General features: G+C 37.9%; 1 protein-coding gene across 3 annotated transcripts; it reads right to left on the bottom strand.

Moving 5' to 3' along the window:
• Nucleotides 1-503: 503 nt before the first annotated feature.
• On the bottom strand, nucleotides 504-21,529 carry LOC102661160 (uncharacterized). 3 transcript variants are annotated; one of them, XR_005890444.1, is made up of 3 exons: nucleotides 21,208-21,516; nucleotides 17,583-17,976; nucleotides 16,818-17,238 (listed from the first exon to the last, which is right to left on the bottom strand). XR_005890444.1 is itself a non-coding variant. In XM_041013610.1 (2 exons), the coding sequence occupies exon 2, from the start codon at nucleotides 1,203-1,205 to the stop codon at nucleotides 786-788; it is 420 nt and encodes a 139-aa protein (XP_040869544.1). In that variant the 5' UTR covers nucleotides 1,206-1,211; nucleotides 21,208-21,525; the 3' UTR covers nucleotides 504-785. The 3 variants fall into 3 exon arrangements, 1 of the variants encoding a protein (XP_040869544.1); XM_041013610.1 differs by lacking the exons at nucleotides 16,818-17,238; nucleotides 17,583-17,976 and adding an exon at nucleotides 504-1,211 and having other exon boundaries at nucleotides 21,208-21,525; XR_005890443.1 differs by lacking the exons at nucleotides 16,818-17,238; nucleotides 17,583-17,976 and adding an exon at nucleotides 18,212-19,527 and having other exon boundaries at nucleotides 21,208-21,529.
• Nucleotides 21,530-21,744: the final 215 nt, after the last annotated feature.

Genomic DNA, 21,744 nt, shown 5'->3' with positions numbered 1-21,744 from the left:
TATCCTTCTCTCTATACATACATATACACACAACAATTCTACTGAATCAATTGCACATTCTTGCTTAAAACAAGAAAGTAGAAATACATACAATGTGTGACTTAACGTCACTCCCCGAAACCTACTCCCAAGTTTCAGAGATACACAGCATTCACACAGCAAGACCATAAACAGTTTCACTAGAATCCAACTTTTGCTCTGATACCACCAATTGTGGCATCCCTAAATAATGACTGGTTTAATAGTAATGATTTAAATAACAAAACCATGGGAATTTTTTTTCTTTTTCTTTTTCATTTTTTTCTCTTTTTCACAGTAATTAAGTTCAGAAGGAAACTCATCACTATAGAGTCCTGAATGGCCAGTTCACAACTCTATTCGGAGTCATTTCTTTCTGATCCCACATAACATTTAAAATATGTTGCTCTTTCAAAAATAAAAGTATACCAACCATTACTTTAGGTCGTCACATGAAAATAATAAAATAAAATACGGTCGGTGAACTTTCTTTCAAATAAAGTTTGTTAATGCTTTCTTTTCAAATAACAGATTAAACATAAGTACATTCATCATCTAAAGCTGTCCAAAATATGGGAGTTTTGCAAAATACATAGAGTCATCCAGAGCAAAGGTAACCAATGTAGTGGCTTCAGCCACATGTATACATTCATCAAATTCCTATACAATAGGTCTACCCATACAAAAACAAAAGAGTAAACCTAACTGTCTGTACTAGATACACCCACCCCCAAAAAGTATATAATCCTAGTCTAAGGGGTCGTCTGCTATGATGAAGAACCTCCACTAGTCGCTATCCCTCCGGGACCGCTCTCCTCCGTAGAGTCTGCCTCAGATGCCGACATGACGTCCTCGGGAGAATCCACCTCAGGGAGTGGGTCCTCGTCACCCTCTATAAAGTCAAGAGCATCCACAGCAGGCTCAGGAGGTAACTCCTCTGGGTCCTCCTCAGATGACGTCACCTCAATCACTTGGACTGGCTCCACTAGTAGATATGGAGTAGGTGTAGGTAATATCCACTCCACAATGTGCTGAAGCGTGCGTGCTGGTTCCTCTGGATGTACCAACGAAGTAGCCGTGAGTCGGATCGTGCCACGGAATCGGCACCTCGCATTGCCTTCAAGGGTCTCCCAAGCTCCCTCTAGGCACTCCATCTCCACTCGGTCATGGATGAACTGCACTGCCATCACGATCTACAAGAAACAAAAGAAAGGGGTAGACTCTTTCACGAGAGATCTAACTACAGTAGCACCACTACATGCAATTAAAAGTTGTGCCTCAAGGCTTTTCTTCTCTGGTAATCGATTACACAGCATTGGTAATCGATTACCAGAGGCCAAACTCGAGTTACACAGCTTCAGAACATGAAAACCTGCAATATGCACTGTGTAATCGATTACACATAACTGGTAATCGATTACCAGTGGCCTGTTACTCTGTGTAATCGATTACACAGTATGGGTAATCGATTACCAGAGGCCTCCACATCATACTGTCTCCATTTCTAAGCCTGGTAATCGATTACACAACATTGGTAATCGATTACCAGAAGCCTTCTCATGTTACTGATCCCATTTTTAGGCCTGGTAATCGATTACACATCCTTGGTAATCGATTACCAGAGGCCATCTTAACTTCCTGCCTTCATTTTTAAGCTTTGTAATCGATTACCCACCCTTGATAATCGATTACCAGAGGCCATACTCCAAATATTACTCAAGATCCATAGCTGGCCAGCCACCACACAAGCCTCCTTGCTTTGTGGTCTTTGTTCTTTTATCGGTTGACTGTCAAGAGCTCGCCTGTTTAGGTACGTCACAGGTTCTCACTGACTGACTATGCCCGGGTTGGGTCGAGATTGGTCAAGCTTGGTTCTGGGCAATAGCACCCCACCTGACGTCCCCAAGGTCTCCTGACCCCCGCGACATATCTCCAGGTACCACTCTGTGGTCAACGAATAAAAGTAGGAAGTCTCACCCTTCCCCACTTCCTCACTTCAAGCTTGTAGAATTATAGGGTATCCATCACATGTGGTACTAGGTGGCGGTCGGGTGATGGTGCAAGTCGACTATCCACATCCACAAATCACACATAAATCTACCATCCCCAGTTGCCCACCTTCAACTGAGCTCACGTACTCCCACGTAGCCCTTATCCTCGTTCCTCTCAACACCGGGTTCCCATCAATCCCCCCAAGCTTCCACAACATCCAAGCAATTTCAACATCCAAACATCATGAACTATCAAAACCAAGCAAAAACAGGGCAGAGGCAGAAAACTCTGCCCAAAACACAAACCAATACCACAACTTTTCTTACTCAAATACCCCAGTAACATTCCCTTTGTTCCAATTCGTTCACCGTTGGATCGGCTCGAAAATTTTACTGGAGGTTCCTAGTACATAATTCTACATTTTGACCGTTGGGATCTGCTAGAAAACGTCCAGAACCCAATATTTACAACCCTTTCCACAACCAGTCATGCATAAGCATTTTCTGCACAAGCACAAAATTCTGCTGCACATTTCAACAACAAAATTCTGCATAATAATGCAGATTTTCGAAATCACTCTATCCTTCATCCAATTTTGCCCAAATTAGATCCTACAAGTCCTAAATCATGTATAAATCACTTCTAAACCAAAGACAAGCTTCAGGCCAAAGCAACTCAAAATCTAGGTATCTAAAACCCCTCAATTTAGTGGATTTTCAAGGTTTGAGAAGTGAAAATGAGAATGGGGTAATTTTGGAGCAAACTCTCATCTCACACAAGTCTATAACATTAATCTAAACTCGCTCAAACTGGTTTTACGACGAAAACTCTACCGAATCAAAATTTGACTCCTCAACACCCAATTTACCCTAGAAATGGCTCTTGCCTTCACTTTGGTCACTCATTTTCCTCCTTTGCACAGCCCAAGCTTTCTCACAGTCCTAAATAACATTTCAAACTAGGATTAACTCACTCTAACCTCCAATTACCACTAAATCCAGATTTGGCTTTTCAAATCCTCAAAGCATCACACTTTTCCACTCATATCACTACATTCTCACTTTTTAACCCTAGGTTAACTCTACCCTTCATCTCTATCAGTTTTCCATCAGCCCTTTCAGCACACAAGCATCACAAGCATCATCATAAAAACCCTAAAATAGAATGGGTAAGCTTGACTCATACCAAACATGACAAGTTTAGCATGCTTTCATCAAATTTCTTCACAAATAACTATCATAAGGCATAAACCTAGTAAAACTACCCATCATATCTCCCAAAACCCAATACCCACGAAAATTTATGTGAGAAAAAGTCTACCCAAACCTGAAATGTGAAGTCCCACAATGGAGAGGTGCGCTTCACGACTCCGAAAATGGCTTTTTTTCGCGATTTGGAGCAAAAATGGTGTACAAAGGTTGGAGCTTTGATGGAGCTTCAATGGTGAGGAAGAAGAAAGGAATAGCAACATGAGAAAGAGAGGGAGAAAAGCTTCTGAATTTATTTTTTTTTGTGGCTGAGTGAGGAGAGAGAGAACGTGGCTTGTGTTTAAAAGGCTTCCTCTTTTTTTTTTTTTTAACAAAAGATGTGCCACATGTCTTCTTTTGAGTGGAGCAAAAAGGGTTCATTTTTTTTTTCTTGATGTGACTCATACTCAGTCACAAGAAGAGAAAAATCTGACCTTTTTGAAACGCTAAAATCCTGCCTCAGTTTGCGTGTCGTTTCTCTGGTTTCAGTCCCTCGCGTTTCTCTGCACTCGTCGAGGCCAGTTTTCGAAAGTAAGCAATATATATATCAAAACACTCAGAATGAAACCCCGAGCGTGGTTCAGAGGTTGGTTTCGTTAAATTTTAAGTTGCACGCAAAATGATAATTTTTAAACTAATTAATTGAGAATTAACCTATAACTATCCAGTTATGGATTTCTCACCCGCGTATCTTTCCCCCAATATACCTACTTCTACCAGAAGTATATATATATATATATATATACTGAATAATACTTATATATAATCATTCAAAACACATCGTTTACAAAATTTCGGGTAGAAATTTCCAAGATGTCACACAGTCCTACCAGATGCCCGTTCCCCCCCCCCCCAACAAGGTCATGTCATCGTGACATAGGTAAGTATACACGTGGCTCAACTGATTTCTGATGTCATCCACTATTTGCAGGGATCAGCCCACAAGACACCCAGTGGACCAGGAGGAGTACAACAGGGTCCTGGGGTTTCGAGCTCTTATTACGGGCCTTTGTCAGTTCTATGGAGAGCTCGTCGCCCCAAACAAGGTCATCAGGCCCCCTATTAACTGGGCTTTCATCAAGAAGTACTGCACCCCTAGGCAGGCGCAGGGCGAGGCATCACAGTAGCGGGCAATAGGCGCACCGCCACCACCTCTAAAGTTCACCTCAGCTCATCCACAAAAAGGTTAGAGCGTTGCCTATGACACATGGCCGACCAGCAGGCGACCAAGTCCAAAGCCAAAGGTAAGCAAAAGTACTAGGTCCGTGACCGACAAGTCATCATGTGTCCAGCTCAAGACATTAAAGAAGCGCTACTAAGAGGCAACCTAGTACCTTTTAAATCTCTGCTTGTTATTTGATCACCTTTGTTTCTCAAGTCATAGTAGGACACACCTAGTTGCTCATGATCCTAGGAATTTAAATAAAACAAGCACAAGCTCGGAAGGTAGTCATACCTCACAAAATATATGTATGTGTGTTTAGGTAGCGAAAATACCTTAGATATGCATGTATGTAATTTAGGTAGCAAAAAATACCTCACAATATATATATATATATATATATATATATATGTATGTATGTTTAGGTAGCAAGATACCTTGGATATGCATGTATATAGCAAAAATACCTCACAAAACATATATATGTATGTTTAGGTAGCAAAATACCTCATGAAAAAAAAACGAAAACAAACAAGAACAATAAATATATCTTTCGGCTGAAAAGCTAGCATGCTTTTGAAAAGAAATAACTTCCAGCTTTTCTTTGAAAAAGATTCACTAATCATAACACCAGTTTTTAAAAAAAAATGTGTATGCACCTGAAGGGTGAATGCTGTGAAAATTTTCCTGAACACCCAAAATGGACTCGGATGAATGCATGAATTGATGAAAAAACATATTTTGGAAACACTGGGTTGACTTAAATAGGAAAAATGAATCCTGAGCCCTAGTGTCACATGACCATAAAAACTTGATGCTTGAGTGTCCACATGGGTGCGTGCATGACTAGTTTTGCATAAAATTTCCAAATTAGCATTGTTGCATGTGTGTCGTGGAAATAATGTGGGACATCCCCTTTATCCCTGAACCGCTGGCCAAACCCACACCCTGGCATATATCATGTCCAGCCGTTCTACAAGCCTTGAGCCAAAATCCCAACTTACCATAAACCTTGACCCAGTGTGAGAATGTCCATCCTTGCCCTTGGAAGAAAATAAAGAAAAGAAAGTTCCCGATCAAAGATCGGAAGAAAGCAAAAGAAGAAAATTCTCAATCAAGATTGGGAGAAAACAAAAAAAAAGTAGAAGAAAAGAAAATTCCCGATCAAAGATCGAAAGAAAACAAAAGAAATATACAGAAAGGTCTTTGGACCAGACAATATCTGAACAATACGGAATTGTCACAAGTAAACAAGAAAAGAAAGGAAACCACAACCTGAAGTGGTCCTCTCCCTTTGATCGCCAACCAAAATCCTGTGGCTAGTGACTTTCTCGCCCTACACTAAACAAAAATAGAGAAGGGAAAAGCCAAAACGCTCGGATCCAAATTTCCCACCAAAAAGCACTATTCCCGAAAAAGTCCTATTGATCCATGATCACGCATGTAATCTTTGATTTGATAGGAAATGATTTGCAAAATCAAGTCATGACATATCTATGGTTCGGAATTAGGATAAAACACTTACTTGTGAGAGATTGATACACTTCGAGTGATTTTCTTTTATTTTGTTGGACCTAGTGTTTCCTCTAAATGGTCGTTTAGAAACGAAACGATAACATTCGAAATCTCATTTGTGGTTATGAGAAAATTTTATCAGCATGCTCTCCTTCCTCAATAGACACATTGTTTTTCACCAGAAATCATATGTTGCCCTGATCAGTTGGAGGTTTTGTTTTTTTACTAAAACATGTTCGCATTTTAGTGAAAGAACACCGAGACTATTTTTAGTCTCACAAAAGCAAGAACTACGTAGGTCTGAGTTCCTCATAAAAAATTGAGGATACGTAGGAGCAAAAGCCCCACTTTTGTCGACCACCCCACCTTTTGCTATCATGACCCAAGAGTCTGGTAGCATACGGAAACACCTTCTGGTTATCCGCACCTCGTCATTCGGAGACCCCAAGTTCGATTGACAAACAGAGGCTAATGTGGTCATCTTCACCCTTTCTGGAGATGTCAGCGTCTCTCGGTAGAGACTATTTTAGCCTAGCACAACACAAAAGAAAGAACTACATAGCTCTGAGTTCTTCATCAAAAATGGAGGATACGTAGGAGCAAAAGTCTCGCTTTTGTCAACCACCCCACCTTCTGCTATCATGACCTGTGAGTTCGATGACATGCAGAGATACCCAAGTGGTTATCCGTATAAACACTCTTTCGCTATCCGTCAAACTCAGAGTCTGGTGCAACATATGATTGACATACAGAGACTAACGTCGTCTTCTGCACCCTTTGTAAATTAGGGGCCAACGAACCCGTTGACACACGGAGACTTACGTCGTCTTCCGCGCCTTCTGTCATCCTGACCCGTGAAGTCAGGTGACGTACGGAGATACCCAAGCGGTTATCCGTACAAACGATTTATGTCATCCTGACCCGTGAAGTCAGGTGACATGTGGAGATACCCAAGTGATTATCTGCACAAACGATTTCTGTTGATCCTAACCCGTGAAGTTAGGTGGCAGGCGGAGATACCCAAGTGGTTATCCGTATAAACACTCTTTCGTTATTCGTCAGACTCAGAGTTCGATAGCATGCAGAGACTAATATCGTCTTCTGCACCCTTTGTCAATCAAGGGCCAATGAACCTGTTGACACGCAGAGACTTACATCGTCTTCCGCGCTTTCTGTCATCCTAACCCGTGAAGTCAGGTGACGTACAGAGATACCCAAGCGGTTATCCGTACAAACGGTTTCTGTCATCCTGACCCATGACGTCAGGTGACGTACAAAGATACCCAAGCGGTTATCCGTACAAACGGTTTCTGTCATCCTGACCAGTGAAGTTAGGTGACGTGCGGAGATACCCAAGCGGTTATCCGTACAAACGGTTTCTGTCATCCTGACCCGTGAAGTCAGGTGACATGCGGGGGTACCGTATGGTTATCCGCACCTTTCGTCAACCAGGGGCAAACGAGCCCGTTGACGCGCAAAGACTAGCGTCGTCTTTTGCACCTTTTGTCATCCAGGGACAGCGAGTCAGGTGGCAGGCGGAGATACCTTATGGTCATCCACACCTTTCGTCAATCGAGGCAAACGAGTTCGACGGTATTAGGATGATGTTGGTCGTCCGATTCTGATTATTCTAAAAGTTTTTGGAGGTTTTTACTCTCGTCGTCCGGAGACATTCAAGCCCGACGACGCACAAGATTCTTCTCCACTGGGCGGCGGGCGATCAAGTTCGATGGCGTGGGGAAATGTCATGGTTGTCCCACTTTATCGCTTTCAAGACACTGAAGTTTTGTTGACGCTTTTGATGCCTTTTCTTTCCTTTTGAATGACAGGTTCCGCTGGTTGGGATATTGATCGGCCGAATGATATTCCGCTCGAACGAAATTAGTGTCTTATCTTTACTTCGCTTTTATCTCCAATAAAAGATAAGTAAATAGGGGCAACTGCCATACCATAATTTCGTCCGGAGACCATTGTTTGTTGGCATGCGACCTTTGCTTGACCACTTCAAAATGTTTGACACCCATCGTTGTGCAATCCGTGAAGTCTCGCAACATTCCAGAAGTCAAAACAAGCATTGTTGCGCAATCCATAAAATTCCGCAACATTCCGGAAGTCAAAAAGAGCATTGTTGTGTAATCCGTAAAGTTCCTCAACATTTTAGAAGTCAAAAAGAGCATTGTTGCATAATCTGTAAAGTTCCGCAACATTCCAGAGGGCAAAAAATAGTATCGTTGCGTATTCCGTAATGTTCCGTGATGTTTCGGAAAGAAATCGATATAAAAACACAAAAGGGGTGTATTTAGTAAAATTGGGGGTGCAAATAGAAGTTTTCAAATCTGGGCCCTTCTAGAGGATTTTGGGCATTTCCTTGCTTAAGGTGGAAGCAACCTAGCTCGCCTGGGCGAGCTGAGCTCGCCTGTGTGAGCTGGGTGGCAACCACCTCCCTCGTTTTGTTTAAAAATGGCTTCTAGGGCTTCCCGGACTTCCGTAATGCTTCCGTAAAATTTCTGAAAACATCGAAAAAGCATATTTCACTTGATATTGCTGAAAGGGAAGAGAGAAAAAAAGAAAATCAAGTCCTGTATGCTTCCGTAACTTTTCCATAAATTACGAAAAAGAGGGGGTGAACTTATCAAGATGGGGAGTGCAAATAGCAATTTTCAAATTTCGAATTTGGGCCTTCCAGAATATTTTGGTAGCTGGGTTACTTAAGGAGGAAGCAACAGCGAGCTGGGCGACAACCTCCTCCCCCATTTTCCTATAAATAGGCGAAGAGAGATTGTTTCAGAGATCCCTAACCCCCTTGGCTATGCATTTCAGCTGTTTTAGGTAAAAAAAAATATTTTCGTGAAGAAAATCCAAGCCTAGGTGCTTCCGTAACGCTTCCGAGATGTTTCCGCGAGCAAATCTGTGAAGGTTTTCATCGTTCTTCGTTCGTTCTTCGTCGTTCTTCGGTTTTCAACCGATAAGTTCCCGAAATCGAATCTTTCAATTGATTCTATGCACCCTTGGTGGTCCCCACTTGTTTCGCGTACATTTACTTTCATTTTGTTTGTTTTCCGTACCCCCTTTTAACGTGCTTTAACCATTTATTTATGTCGTTTTCTTACCTGATAAATAATTAAATGAATTTTAACCGATCATTTGTGTTGTAATCTTGTTTAATCATTGTTCAATCGGACGTTTTTCTTTGAAAGTTTCCTTGAATGAATTGACTAATAACCAAAGTGAAACTAAGGCTAAAATCAACTCACAAATCAAGCTTCATCCGCTAAAGTCACTCAAGACCATTTTAAGGTCCAACGCCTTAAACGGTCCTCTTTGCTTTTATCGGTTAACATGGACTGTTCAAAAGCATAAAATCAACATGTAACTTTACCGCTTTTGCAAGAACTACGTAGGTCTGATTTCCTTTCAAAATCAAAAAATCGTTTAATGGTCCAACGCCTTAAATGACCTTTTGTTCGGTTAAAATATATCTTGCGAAAAAAGATAAAAACAACTTAACCAACGTTTAGTTCTCAAAGAACTATGTAGGTCTGATTTCCTCATCGCAATTGAGGATACGTAGGAGCGAGGGAAACACCCTTTTCGACCACACCAAAATTAAAAACATAAAAAGCATAAAAACACAAAAATACATATAAAAGGGAAAATAAAACATTTTGAAGTCATATTTGCACACTTGATTAAAGGCTGTCGTCCTTTGTGATGGACGCGTGGGGTGCTAATACCTTCCCCGTGCGTAAAAACAACTTCCGAACCTTTCACACTTAAAGTTCGTAGACCACACCTTTCCGGTTTTTCTGAAGTTTTCCTCAAATAAACGTTGGTGGCGACTCCGTGCATTTTCCTTTCTTGGAAGACGCACCCGTGAGCCCTGCGTCGCCCTTCCGCCAAAGGGTAGGTTGCGACACTTATGCTCAATTAACTTGAATAACACAATTCAAGAGAGCTTAAGACTTAATTTGATTCACAAATCCAGCCACAACTCAACACCACAACTCAACTTCATCATAGGCATCATGTAGAAAACTTATAAAACAAAAAAAAAGTTCAAGATTACTTCTAGGAATTGATTTAGAACATGTTATGAACTAAATAATATTCATGAATTAGACTCAAAATTCAAAAGATAGGCTAAGAATGACAAGAATACATGAATAAATGTATCTAGAATTCAATCAACAAAATAAAAATTCAACACAAACTTAGAACATAATGTGACAATTACTATGACTAAACAGGACTCTAAGACAACATGGATTAAGAGATTTACACTTAAGATTTTTGTGTTTTTTTTCTAATCAATATTTTAGAAGAAAATTTAGATCTAAAAGTTCAGCACAAGAATATTATGACTGAAAAATGATAGAACCTAAAATCAACACAAAAACATGATTCAAGAGTAGATCTATAAAATTTGAACCATAGAAATGCAAGAACAAGTATAGATCTAAGATTTAATTGGTTTATTTTTTTGAATCTACTCTAAACAACACCAAACCATAAGACAATGGAGGATATATATGGAGAATAGGATGAATAACAAGTAATTAAAGTGAAGGAGAAAGATGATTGGAGACGCCACTTCAAGGAGAAGATGCTCTTGATACCACATGAAGATGAAGATGCTCTTGATACCACATGAAGATGAAGATGCTCTTGATACCACATGATGCAGCTCCATGTGAAGCTTGTAGGCCTTGGATCTTCTTCATCAATAGAGTCCTTTTCTTCTTGAAGTTTGATGGCAGCGGAATGGAGAAGGAGAAAGATGATTGGAGACGCCACTTCAAGGAGAAGATGAGTCTAGAAGAAGCTCGCCGCCATAGGAAGCCATGGATAAGAGCTTGAAGGTAGGAGAAGATGAGTGGAGGGAGAGGGAGAAAATGAGCATGAAATTTTGTGCCTTAAAAGAAGTTTGAACTTTGAAGTTTAATTCTTAAATGATCAAAGTTGAAAAAATGCACACACATGTCCTCTATTTATAGCCTAAGTGTCACACAAAATTGGAGGTAAATTTGAATTTTTATTCAAATTTCACTTGAATTTGAAATTGAATTTGTGGAGCCAAAATTTCACTAATTATGATTAGTGAATTTTAGCTATGGTTTAGCCTACTAATCCAAGATCAAGTCCAAGATTCTCCACTAAGTGTGCTTAGGTGTCATGAGGCATGTAAAGCATGAAGGACATACACAAAGTGTGACTATATGATGTGACAATGGAGTGTAGCAAGCAAATACTCACCTCCCCCTCTAAAATTTAATTGGATTGGGCTTCTCCCAATTCAATTAAATTTATTTTCCAACACACATCAAAAATTCACTTAATGCATGTGAAATTAAAAAATTACCCCTAATCCAAAAACTAGTCTAGGTGCCCTAAAATACAAGGGTTGAAAAATTCTACATTTCTAAGGTATCCTACCTACATTATGGAGTTCTAAATACAAGGCCCAAAAATAATGAAACCTTAATCTAATATGTACAAAGATAAGTGGGTTCATACTTAGCCCATGAGTCCGAAATCTATCCTAAGGCTCATGAGAATCCTAAGGTCTTCTCTTGCATCTCTGGCCCAATCTTTTTAGAGTCTTCTATCCAATGCTCTTGGGGGGTAGGATTGCATTAAGACTCTTCCAAAATCTAGAGGGAAATCTAGGATCTTTATCAGACATTATGCTATATGGCACACCATGTAATCTAATAATCTCACTAATATAGATGGAGGTCAACTTCTCTAAGGAAAATATGATATTAATGGGAATAAAGTGAGCAAACTTGGTTAGTCTGTCAACAATAACCCATATAGAATCTAAATCTTTGGAGGTCTTAGGTAGTCCTACAACAAAATCCATGGAAATATTGTCCCACTTCCACTGGGGTATCTCCAAGGGTTTTAATTTCCTTGAAGGTCTTTGGTGTTCTATCTTAGCCTTCTGATAGACTAAACATGCATACACAAACTCACTAACCTCTCTCTTCATGTTAGGCCATCAAAACATTATCTCCAGATCCTGATACATCTTGGTAGAACTAGGGTGGATGCTTAGGTTACTCCTATGTCCTTCCTCTAAGATCATCTTCCTAAGTTCGGGCACATTGGGAACACAAATCCTATATTGAAGTCTTAAGACTCCATCTGATCCCACATTGAAACTACTATCTCTCCCTAACTCTATAGCTTCTAACTGAGTCCTTAGAAAAGGACCAGTCTTTTGGTCCTCCCTAATATCTCCTAGTAACTCACTAGTGATCCTCAAAACTCCCAATCTCACACTATTAGGGGTAACCTCACATGCAAGGCTAAGGTCTCTAAATTATTCTAGGAGATCCAACTCTCTAACCATCAAGGCAGATATATGTAGGGATTTTCTACTCAAGGTGTCAGCCACTACATTGGCTTTGTCGGGATGGTAGCTAAGCTCAAAATCATAATCTTTAAGGAACTCTAACCATCTCCCTTGACGCATATTCAGCTCTTTTTGACTAAACAAGTACTTAAGGCTTTTATAATCACTAAACACCTCAAACTTGGAGCCAAACAGGTAATGCTTCCACATCTTAAGGGTAAGAATTACAACAACAACTCCAAATCATGGGTAGGATAATTCTTCTCATGAGTCTTTAGTTGTTTAGAAGCATATGCCACCACTTGGCCATTTTGCATCAACACCCCTCCTAAATCCATCTTTGATGCATCACAATACACCTCAAAGGGTTCTCTCGGGTTAGGCAAAACTAGCACGGGAACGGTCGTTAATTTTTCCTTAAGGGCTTGAAAACTATGCTCACATTGTGTATCCCACACAAAATCTTGACCCTTATGAGTCAGTTTGGTCAAAGGTAAAGCTAACTTGGAGAAACCTTCTATGAATCTCCAGTAATATCCTGCTAAGCTTAGGAAATTCCTAATCTCAAAAATAGACTTAGGACTCTCCCACTCAAGAACGACTTCTATCTTAGAGGGGCTTACAACTATACCCCCTTGAGATATGACATGCCCTAGGAAACTAACATTCTCTAACCAAAACTCACACTTGGACAACTTAGCATAAAGTTGTCGATCCCTAAGGGTATGCAGGACAATCCTCAAGTGCTCTTCATGTTCCTCTCTAGTCTTGGCGTATACCAAAATATCATTTATGAATACTACCACAAAACTATCGAGGTAAAGGTGAAAGACTCTATTCATGTAGTCCATAAACACACCTAGAGTATTAGTCACACCAAAGGGCATGACTAGATACTCGTAGTGACCATAACGGGTCCTAAAAGCAGTCTTCGGAATATCCCCAAACTTCACTTGGATTTGATGGTAACCTGACCTAAGGTGTATCTTGCTAAACACACAAGCTCATACCAGTTGGTCCATAAGGTTGTCTATTCTAGGCAAATGGTATTTATTCTTAATCATCACCTTATTCAATTGGCGGTAGTCTATACACAACCTCATGGTCCCATCTTTCTTCTTCACTAACAACACTGGTGCTCTCCATGGAGATACATTGGGTCTCATAAATTGCTTCTCCAATAACTCCTCTAACTGTTTCTTAAGCTCAATTAACTCTATAGGAGACATCCTATAATGGGCTATGGATATGGGTCCAACACCGGGTACCAGAAAACCGGATATATCCTCAGGGAACGCTTCAGGAAACTCTCTGACAACAGGGAGGTCACTCATGGAAACCTTTGTCTCTACTTCTTGGTTAGACAAGATCATGTACACTTAAGCATCTTCTTTTAAAGATGTCATAACTTGGTTGGCAAAGATAAACATCATATCCTTACTTACTTCAGAATCATCAAACACCACTGTTTTATCAAAATAGTTTAACAAGACATGGTTGGAAGATAACCAGTTCATACCCAAAATAACATCAATTTGGCTCAAAGGCAAACAAATCAGATCAATTAAGAATGTTCTACTAGAAATTTCCACAGGACAATTCAAACACACATTAGAAGTTAACGCATAACCACTAAAGGAGTCTCTACCACCATATCTTTATTTAAAGAAGACACATAAAGCTTAAGTTTCTCTACACACGAACAAGATATAAAAGAATAGGTTGCACCGGAATTGAATAACACAAGTAAGGGAATCCCACTTATGAAACATTTACCTTGGATTAGATCTTTGGATTTCAAAACTTCAACACCGTTAAGGGTAAAGACTCTTCCTGTGGCCTTCTGATGTCCAGTTTGGTCATTCAGGCCCCCGCCATTCTACTCCTTGGGATATGGACAATCTCTCTGAATATGCCCCTTTTTGTCTACAGTTGAAACAGGTCGTGCCTTTATCAACATAATTTGAGGAGATATGCCCTAGCTTACCACACTTGTAACAAGTGATATGAGTTGAGAAAGTAGTAGGTTTGCTACCACTACCACCAGCAAACCCCATAGCAACGGTCCTCTGATTATTGGGGCGATTATCATATTGCTTATGAGGGGTTAAGTACAGTTTTCCTCGATGTTGAGGTCCATTCTTTTTGTTCTTCATTGGGCCTGTACTCCTATGATAGGTCGCCCTGTCTTGGGAGTCTTCATCCTAAATCGGGCATATGTTCACCAAAAGTGGAAACTGACGAACACCTTGGTAATTCATAACTTGCTTCACCTCAAGTCGCAAGCCGTTCAGAAACTTCACACATTTTGAACTTTCGCCATCTCTTCCTTGATAATTGGGAAAATACCTCACCATCTCCTCAAACTTGACTGCATATTCAGCCACAGTCATGTTCCCCTGCTTGAGCTCCAGGAACTCCATCTCCTTCTTGTTCCTAACATCCTCGGGAAATTATTTCTCTAGAAATGCCCTCTTGAAGGCTTCCAAGGTCACAACTTGACCTTTAGCCTCCAAGCATTGGCGAGTGTTCTCTCACCAATACTCAGTCTCTTCCACTAGAGTATATGTACCAAAAGAAACTTTCTGCCCCTCCGGACATGCCATCACTCAAAAGATTTTCTCGATCTCCCTTATCCAATTCTGAGCACCATTAGGGTTGTATCCTCCATTGAAAGTAAGGGGATTGTTTCGTTACAAGCGGTCCAACACTTGGTACTTAGTAACTTCTCACCTAGTCTGATTCCCCATAGCCTGAGCTAAGGCTTGGAGAGTATCAGCTATTGCACGATCATTCTATCCAACCATCAATTCCAATACACACCAGGAAGTGAGAATATGTAAAGAATACACACAAGAAAAATAACAAAACAAAATCACACCTATCTCAAGTCCCTACTTAGTTACTTTTGAGAGTTGATGCTTCAAGAAATTACTCCTCTAAAATAGTCCTCTCTCGAGACATTAACACTCACTTTCCATCCTTTGTATTCCTGATTGCTTGCCATATCAACCCATTGCACTTCACAAATTATACAGATGACCAGTCTGATAACTCATGACAAGGCATTGAAACTTATGGTATAGTAGACATCAAGGGAACAATCTGGTTATGACTACACCAATCAAATCTCTATAACTCATGGAAACACAACAAGGTGAGTAAGTTCTAAATACAAACAACAAACATCAAGCATTCAACAAGGCAACCACAAAATGCACAGAAAACTCACAACTCATTGGCCAAAACGTTTGACCGGCTTTGATACCACTAATGTAATAACCCGCCTCGTCGCTACGATATCACCACTCTAAACGGCTTAAATTTCAATTTTTAAATGAAAACTCCGTTAATTTGCTTATGAAAAATGAGAGTAAATTTTTCACGATATACATTCACCAAAAACGTACAATTTTTCACGATATATATATATATATATATATATATATATATATATATATATATATATAAAATTAAATTGGTTCATACATATAATTAAATATGTGGTTTACATCCTCAATTTAAAAAGAATTATAGAACTAGCTACGGAGGAGTTGATTAACAAAACACAACTCTCTCCCAAAATAATCCCAACGTCATCATGTTGGTTTGACAACTCCACAAAAGAATCTCACTTCACGTACTTTATTATTGTCTTTCTGCTCACACGAACAAAGGTTTGCGATCATCACAGGTACCAACCACACGGTACAAAAATTGCAAGGGTGAATTTATTATAAAAGAAATTAACACAAAAATCAAATGACTATGATTAGTAAGAAAATATTAACAAATACCATAATCATACACAAATATCCATTAGTCCAACATACACTCAACAAGTAGTTATCAGCCTTCCATAATTCCAATCAATCATACTTAGTATGATGCATGCACCTAACCTTAACTCTCAAATGCACTGTGGTACCATTCATTAGCAAATAACATAAGTGCGTCCACACGACACTCTCACATAGAAAAATTAGGCAGTAAGTGTCGAGGTCACCCTGTCGTATACAGACAACTCCACCCCCCCCCCCCATGGTGATCAGCATAAGTTTCAGGGGAGTTCCAAATCGAGTGACATGCCACTAAGTACAAGTATTCTTCCTCATGAGAAACTACAAGTACTTACACACTGAGTTTATACTATTTCCATGCAATATAAAGTATGAAACATGGGCAGCATCAATGCGCTGACCATGGATAATTAAAGATTCTAAGTCATCCCTCTCTAGAGATGCTAAAACTCTTTAACCACTCTATTTCCCTCACCAGGGATATCCATCATGGTCATTGCACCCCCATGTACATACACATCACACATCATCACAATGACATTTTCAACATCAACAACTCATCATCTCAATGTCATTATCATTATCCACATCATTTCATCTCTATGTCATTCTCAACATCAATATCATTTCATCTCAATGTCATTCTCAACATCAACATCATCTCATCTCAACATAATCACCAATAACAACATCATCTTATATCAATATTATCATAAACACCAACATCATCTCGTATCAATTATTATCAATATCATCTTCAATAACAACATCATTCTCTATCAACATTATCATAAACATCAACGTCACATCATATCAATTAATATCATCAATAAACACACACACACACACACACACATATATAGTTCATGCCTAAGATTCACACTTCCCAAGTCTTTAGACAACACAAGTCTAATATAAACAATAATGACATTTATCAATAACAGACGTATCGTATCCCATTAGAAAACCAACATGCAACAGGGACAAGCATACATCCTCATAGTTAGGTTCCATGAGCCCAACTATGGAATCAAAAGCCGTAAATTATAATAAACTCTCCTTATCTATCATGAGCTCTTCGTCAGTTCCACTTTGCGTCACTCAGGGACCTTTCTTGTTCATGTTCGTCAATCCAAATGCAAGGTTCTATATACCAAATTGATGGAAATTTAGTATAGGTTTCAAAAAACAAGGTTAATAACAACATTTGGGGTCAATTACCCCGGTAAAAGCATAAAGGGCTAAGGGGTGTTTTGGATTGTACTAAAAGGAGACATCATTTTGAAATTTCGATCACACCAATGTGATCATGGTTCAACAAAGGTCACGATAATATCATCAATTTTTATAAAAAGATAACTTTTACAACATCTCATTTTCAAGGGTTTTTCAAAGGAAGTGTAAAAAGATCCTATTACAGTATCCAAAACACAAGAGACACTAAAAGAAGCTCAAACTAACTAGGAGAAAAGCTTAGAAGTCAAGATTACCTCAGAGAAGCTACGAAAGAAAGAATTGAGAGATTGTTCTCCACCAAATCCTTGTCGTGCATTATGAGGATTCCACTCTATTTAAAAGGTTCCTCCTCTCAGTGTGGTGGTTTGACGACAAGCAATGACGGGTCGTGGTGGCCATCGGTGGTCGTGGGTGGTGGAGGAAGAGGTGTTAGGGCTTGGATAGGTGTTTGGAGAGAAAAAGAGTGAAAAATCATATTTTTACGTTGAAGAACATATTTATAATCTGTAGCTCGCTAAGTAGGAGTCCACTTTTGACACTCAGTGCGACAATTCGCGCTCAGCGCAATTCTCTCTCGAATTGGAATTGCGCTTAGCGCACTTCTCTTTCTAAGCAAGAGGTCAAAATTTGTTATTTTGAAAATCCCAACTGTCAAATGGTGGGTACATGTGTTAGGAATCCATAATCACAATTCAAAGATGATCCAACGGTTAATGAATTTATGATGGAATAGGTTTAAGTAAAATTTGAAATCTCATAATTTCAACTTAGGTTAATAAAACTCCACATAACTCAACATCCACATCGAGCAAATCACATATGATTAATTCAAATCATACCTCAACTCATTCAAGTGAATCATATAATCAAATAACACGACAAATACAATTAAAAATTGATTTTATAGTTAACAAAATTTCATAACATTACATAAACTATCTAATAATTCCATATCATGAGAAATTATAGTAAATGTATCTTGCAAGTAATCAACGTGAATTGAAATTCTGCAATTAAAAAATAAGTAAAAAGAAGATTGAGATGAAATACGTTAATATTGAAATCTCTAAATTACACACATTCACAAAAGAACAAATACGCCGGTGTAACTTGTGCATATTACACAAAATTATAATAATATATTCACTTGTTAAAAAAAATTAAAAGCAAAAATTCGGTTAAAGGAAAATAAATTTACACGAGTATCTTTTAATAATGATCTTGTAGTGGAAGAACCTCACCAACAAAACAGTATTTTATCAAACTCTTTTTTTTTTTCTTCTTATTTTTTTGGAAAAATCTCAGTTATGTCACTATTGATGAAAGAATTTGTGTGACCATCATTGACATAATGTCATTAAGATGAAAACCAATACTAGTACTAAACAACATTATTTGCTTAATAGAACGGATGGCACATGCCCAAATGATTTTAATTCATAATGTGAAAGTGATGTTAAGTATAAGCTACACAATCAACATATAGTACGAACACAATTAAGTTTGATAGAAATTTTAGGTATCACATACACATAGTATTAAATTATGTTTTTGTAATTTGTGACCTAAAATAACTTGAAACTAATCAGTTTTAATTTTCTATCATTGAAACTAAAAAGTTGTCTTGAACCTAATAATTTGTTAGACTACCGTTGTTAGCTCTTAAAAAATTATTGGTTAAATAACCTTTGTTTTGAAGAATAAATGTTAAGCATATTAATTAAACAATATATTGAAAATTCTATTTTATAGAAAATATTTTCAAAAAATAGATTGTCAAATAAAATTTATTCAAACATAATATAAAGTAAGGTAAAATAAAATCCCGCACACAATCTCCCTTCTTTAAAGATCAATTTTTCGTAAAAGAAAAAAAAAAAGAAAAAAGACAATTTTTTTATCAACAGAAATTGTTAATTTTTTTCGGCAAAATAAATATATTAAATAGGCACAAGGTACCTAAAACCCACATACAAATGATTCACAATCATCTATAAATATTGGTTATCTACTATTTTCCATTCTCATATCAAAATGGATAATAGATAATAACCATGCTACAATAATTCCACCATATAATAAATGCTTCTATCCTCAATATAAATACAAAGTGCCACAAGCACATAAATATCCACCACCACGGGTTACTTTCTTCTAGCAGCAACAATCACGTTTTGAGTAGCATTAGATATCAAGAATCTATAACATAAAAAAAAAAACATAGCTTAAGCAACTAAATTAGACTTATCTAATAATAATTTTATTAAAAATAAAAAATATATAAAAATATGAGGACTATTAACATATATTTATTTAAAAAATAGGTGTAAATTAGCATTTTGCACCTTTTTATTTAGAGAAAATAATCATTCTTCTTATATTTAAATTAATATAAATTAAAAGATACTCATGTAAATTTAATATGCAAAATTTTATTCAACATTTTTTAGTGAATAATTGAGTGAATTTTCTCACTTATTTAATCCTCTCTAAACCCATTTCTTTTCGGTACATATGAAGTTTTTTCAGTCACACTTAGACTTTTAACATACAGCCACTAATACTTTACAAGTTAATTAATCAATCCAAATTGACTAGAAATATATGCATAATTGATCTCAATCTATCTATCTATATATTTCATTTTGCAATTGATTTCTTAAGAAACTATTTGATGCGAAACTTCAAATTCTCACACTATAATTTTTTTCTAAATCATCCATATGAAGGGTATCACCTACACTAGCATTCTAAATCATCCATATGAAGGGTATCACCTACACAACACTTTTTTCTACAAATTTTTTCTATCAGCCCTGTTCGATTGAATAACCGGAGAGACATGCAAAGTAATTCCAAGATAAACTTCTTAATGGTAACCATGCCAACAATAGAATTATGGTTGAGTGATTTTATCCACTAAAAAAAATTTGTTAAGCTCATTAACAAGCCAAATTAACTAACCTTCAGGTTGTTGTCCATGATCCTTTTCAGTTGGTCTGGAATATCAGTAAAGGTAGAGACTAACGGAGGATGCAAATAGCAATTTACTTTAAATTAAAGGGTTTTAAACATGAAAATAAGTCTAAAATCCAAATAAAAGGTTTCACTCCTAGTGTTTGGTTTGAGCATCCCATACTTTGTAAATGCTCTCTGAGAATTCAACCAGGTAACAGATGTAAAGAAAGCAATTATAGCATTTGCAGCCACAACATCATGGAGGACAATAAATCGTGATAGAAATGCTAACATATTGGAGCAAAAAGTAGCTAACCACCAACGCATCAATTTTTTTTTAAAGTAAAAATTTGTCTGTCTATTTTTTGAAAAGTAAAAAATTCAATTTATTAAGTGAAATATTTGCCTAAAATGCTAACCACCAACCACCTCAACTAACTAAATCCAAGTCCTCTTTTATTCATTCTGGAATAAACCTTAAATCTTTTCTGCATCTGCACTAAAAGCAAGTAAATGGAAGGTTCAAACAGAATGGAACCACGAAACTAGTTTTCAAACCATAGCTAACAATCAACCAACACTAACAAATCAACACAATAACTCACTCTTTCCTCTGTCAAACCAACATGCCTTCAAAGCTTTGTTTGTTAATTACTCACAAATCCCACCACTTCTGTCTCATCGGGAATTGCATGCAAATCCACCCCAAACCCATCCTATTGCAAACTCATTCTCCCTCCCCAAAACGGCAACGTTTACGACTGTGGCCGATTCTCCGTCAAAAAATCACTCTCACAAGCCCGCAAGTTCTTAAATGTAATTAACGAAATACCTCCAAGGCTTACACCAAGCCAGCACTTCTACCGTAAACGTAACAATGCATAGCAAAATTCAGAGAAGCAAGGTAGAATAAAAACTGACTTCTAAATTGGAGTGAAAATTGAAACGACGTTGGCGGTGTGGGCTCACAACGGAGGCGCGACAACGTCGGTCACAAGATGGTACAATGGAGGTGCAACAATGTCGGTGACAAGATGACACAACAGAGGCGTGGGAGGTGCACTGATATCAGGTCAAAAACATGAGTGAGAGAGGGCTAGGGTTGGGGCCTTTTTATTTGGGTATAATTTTAAATTCTAACAGATATGTATTCCTCCGGTAAAATCCGTCAGAATTATATTAAATTTCTGACTAACTCGGTGGTAAATTCTGTCGGATCTGTATTTCTTCGGTAAAATACTTTTTGATGAAAAATTTGTTGGTGGGTAAATTCTGTCACAAATTCAAAAATTTCCCATGGAATATAATCCTTTGAAAATTCCATCAAAAATTCAAATATTCTTGACATAATAAATTTTGTGGAAAATATTTCGTTAGAAATATCCTTTTTTTGTAGTGGTTTGGACATTAGCTTTTATCTTGTAGAAATACAATTGCTCAATCAAGTGGAAAAGTTGG

This window comes from Glycine max, chromosome 20, assembly GCF_000004515.6.
Source record: "Glycine max cultivar Williams 82 chromosome 20, Glycine_max_v4.0, whole genome shotgun sequence".
NCBI classification, from domain to species: domain Eukaryota; kingdom Viridiplantae; phylum Streptophyta; class Magnoliopsida; order Fabales; family Fabaceae; genus Glycine; species Glycine max.
This window is presented reverse-complemented; position numbering and strand designations above follow the sequence as displayed.

Coding starts and splice junctions, on each gene's coding strand:
- LOC102661160 (XM_041013610.1), bottom strand. CDS start 1,205: ATGGCAGTGCAGTTCATCCATGACCGAGTGGAGATGGAGTGCCTAGAG.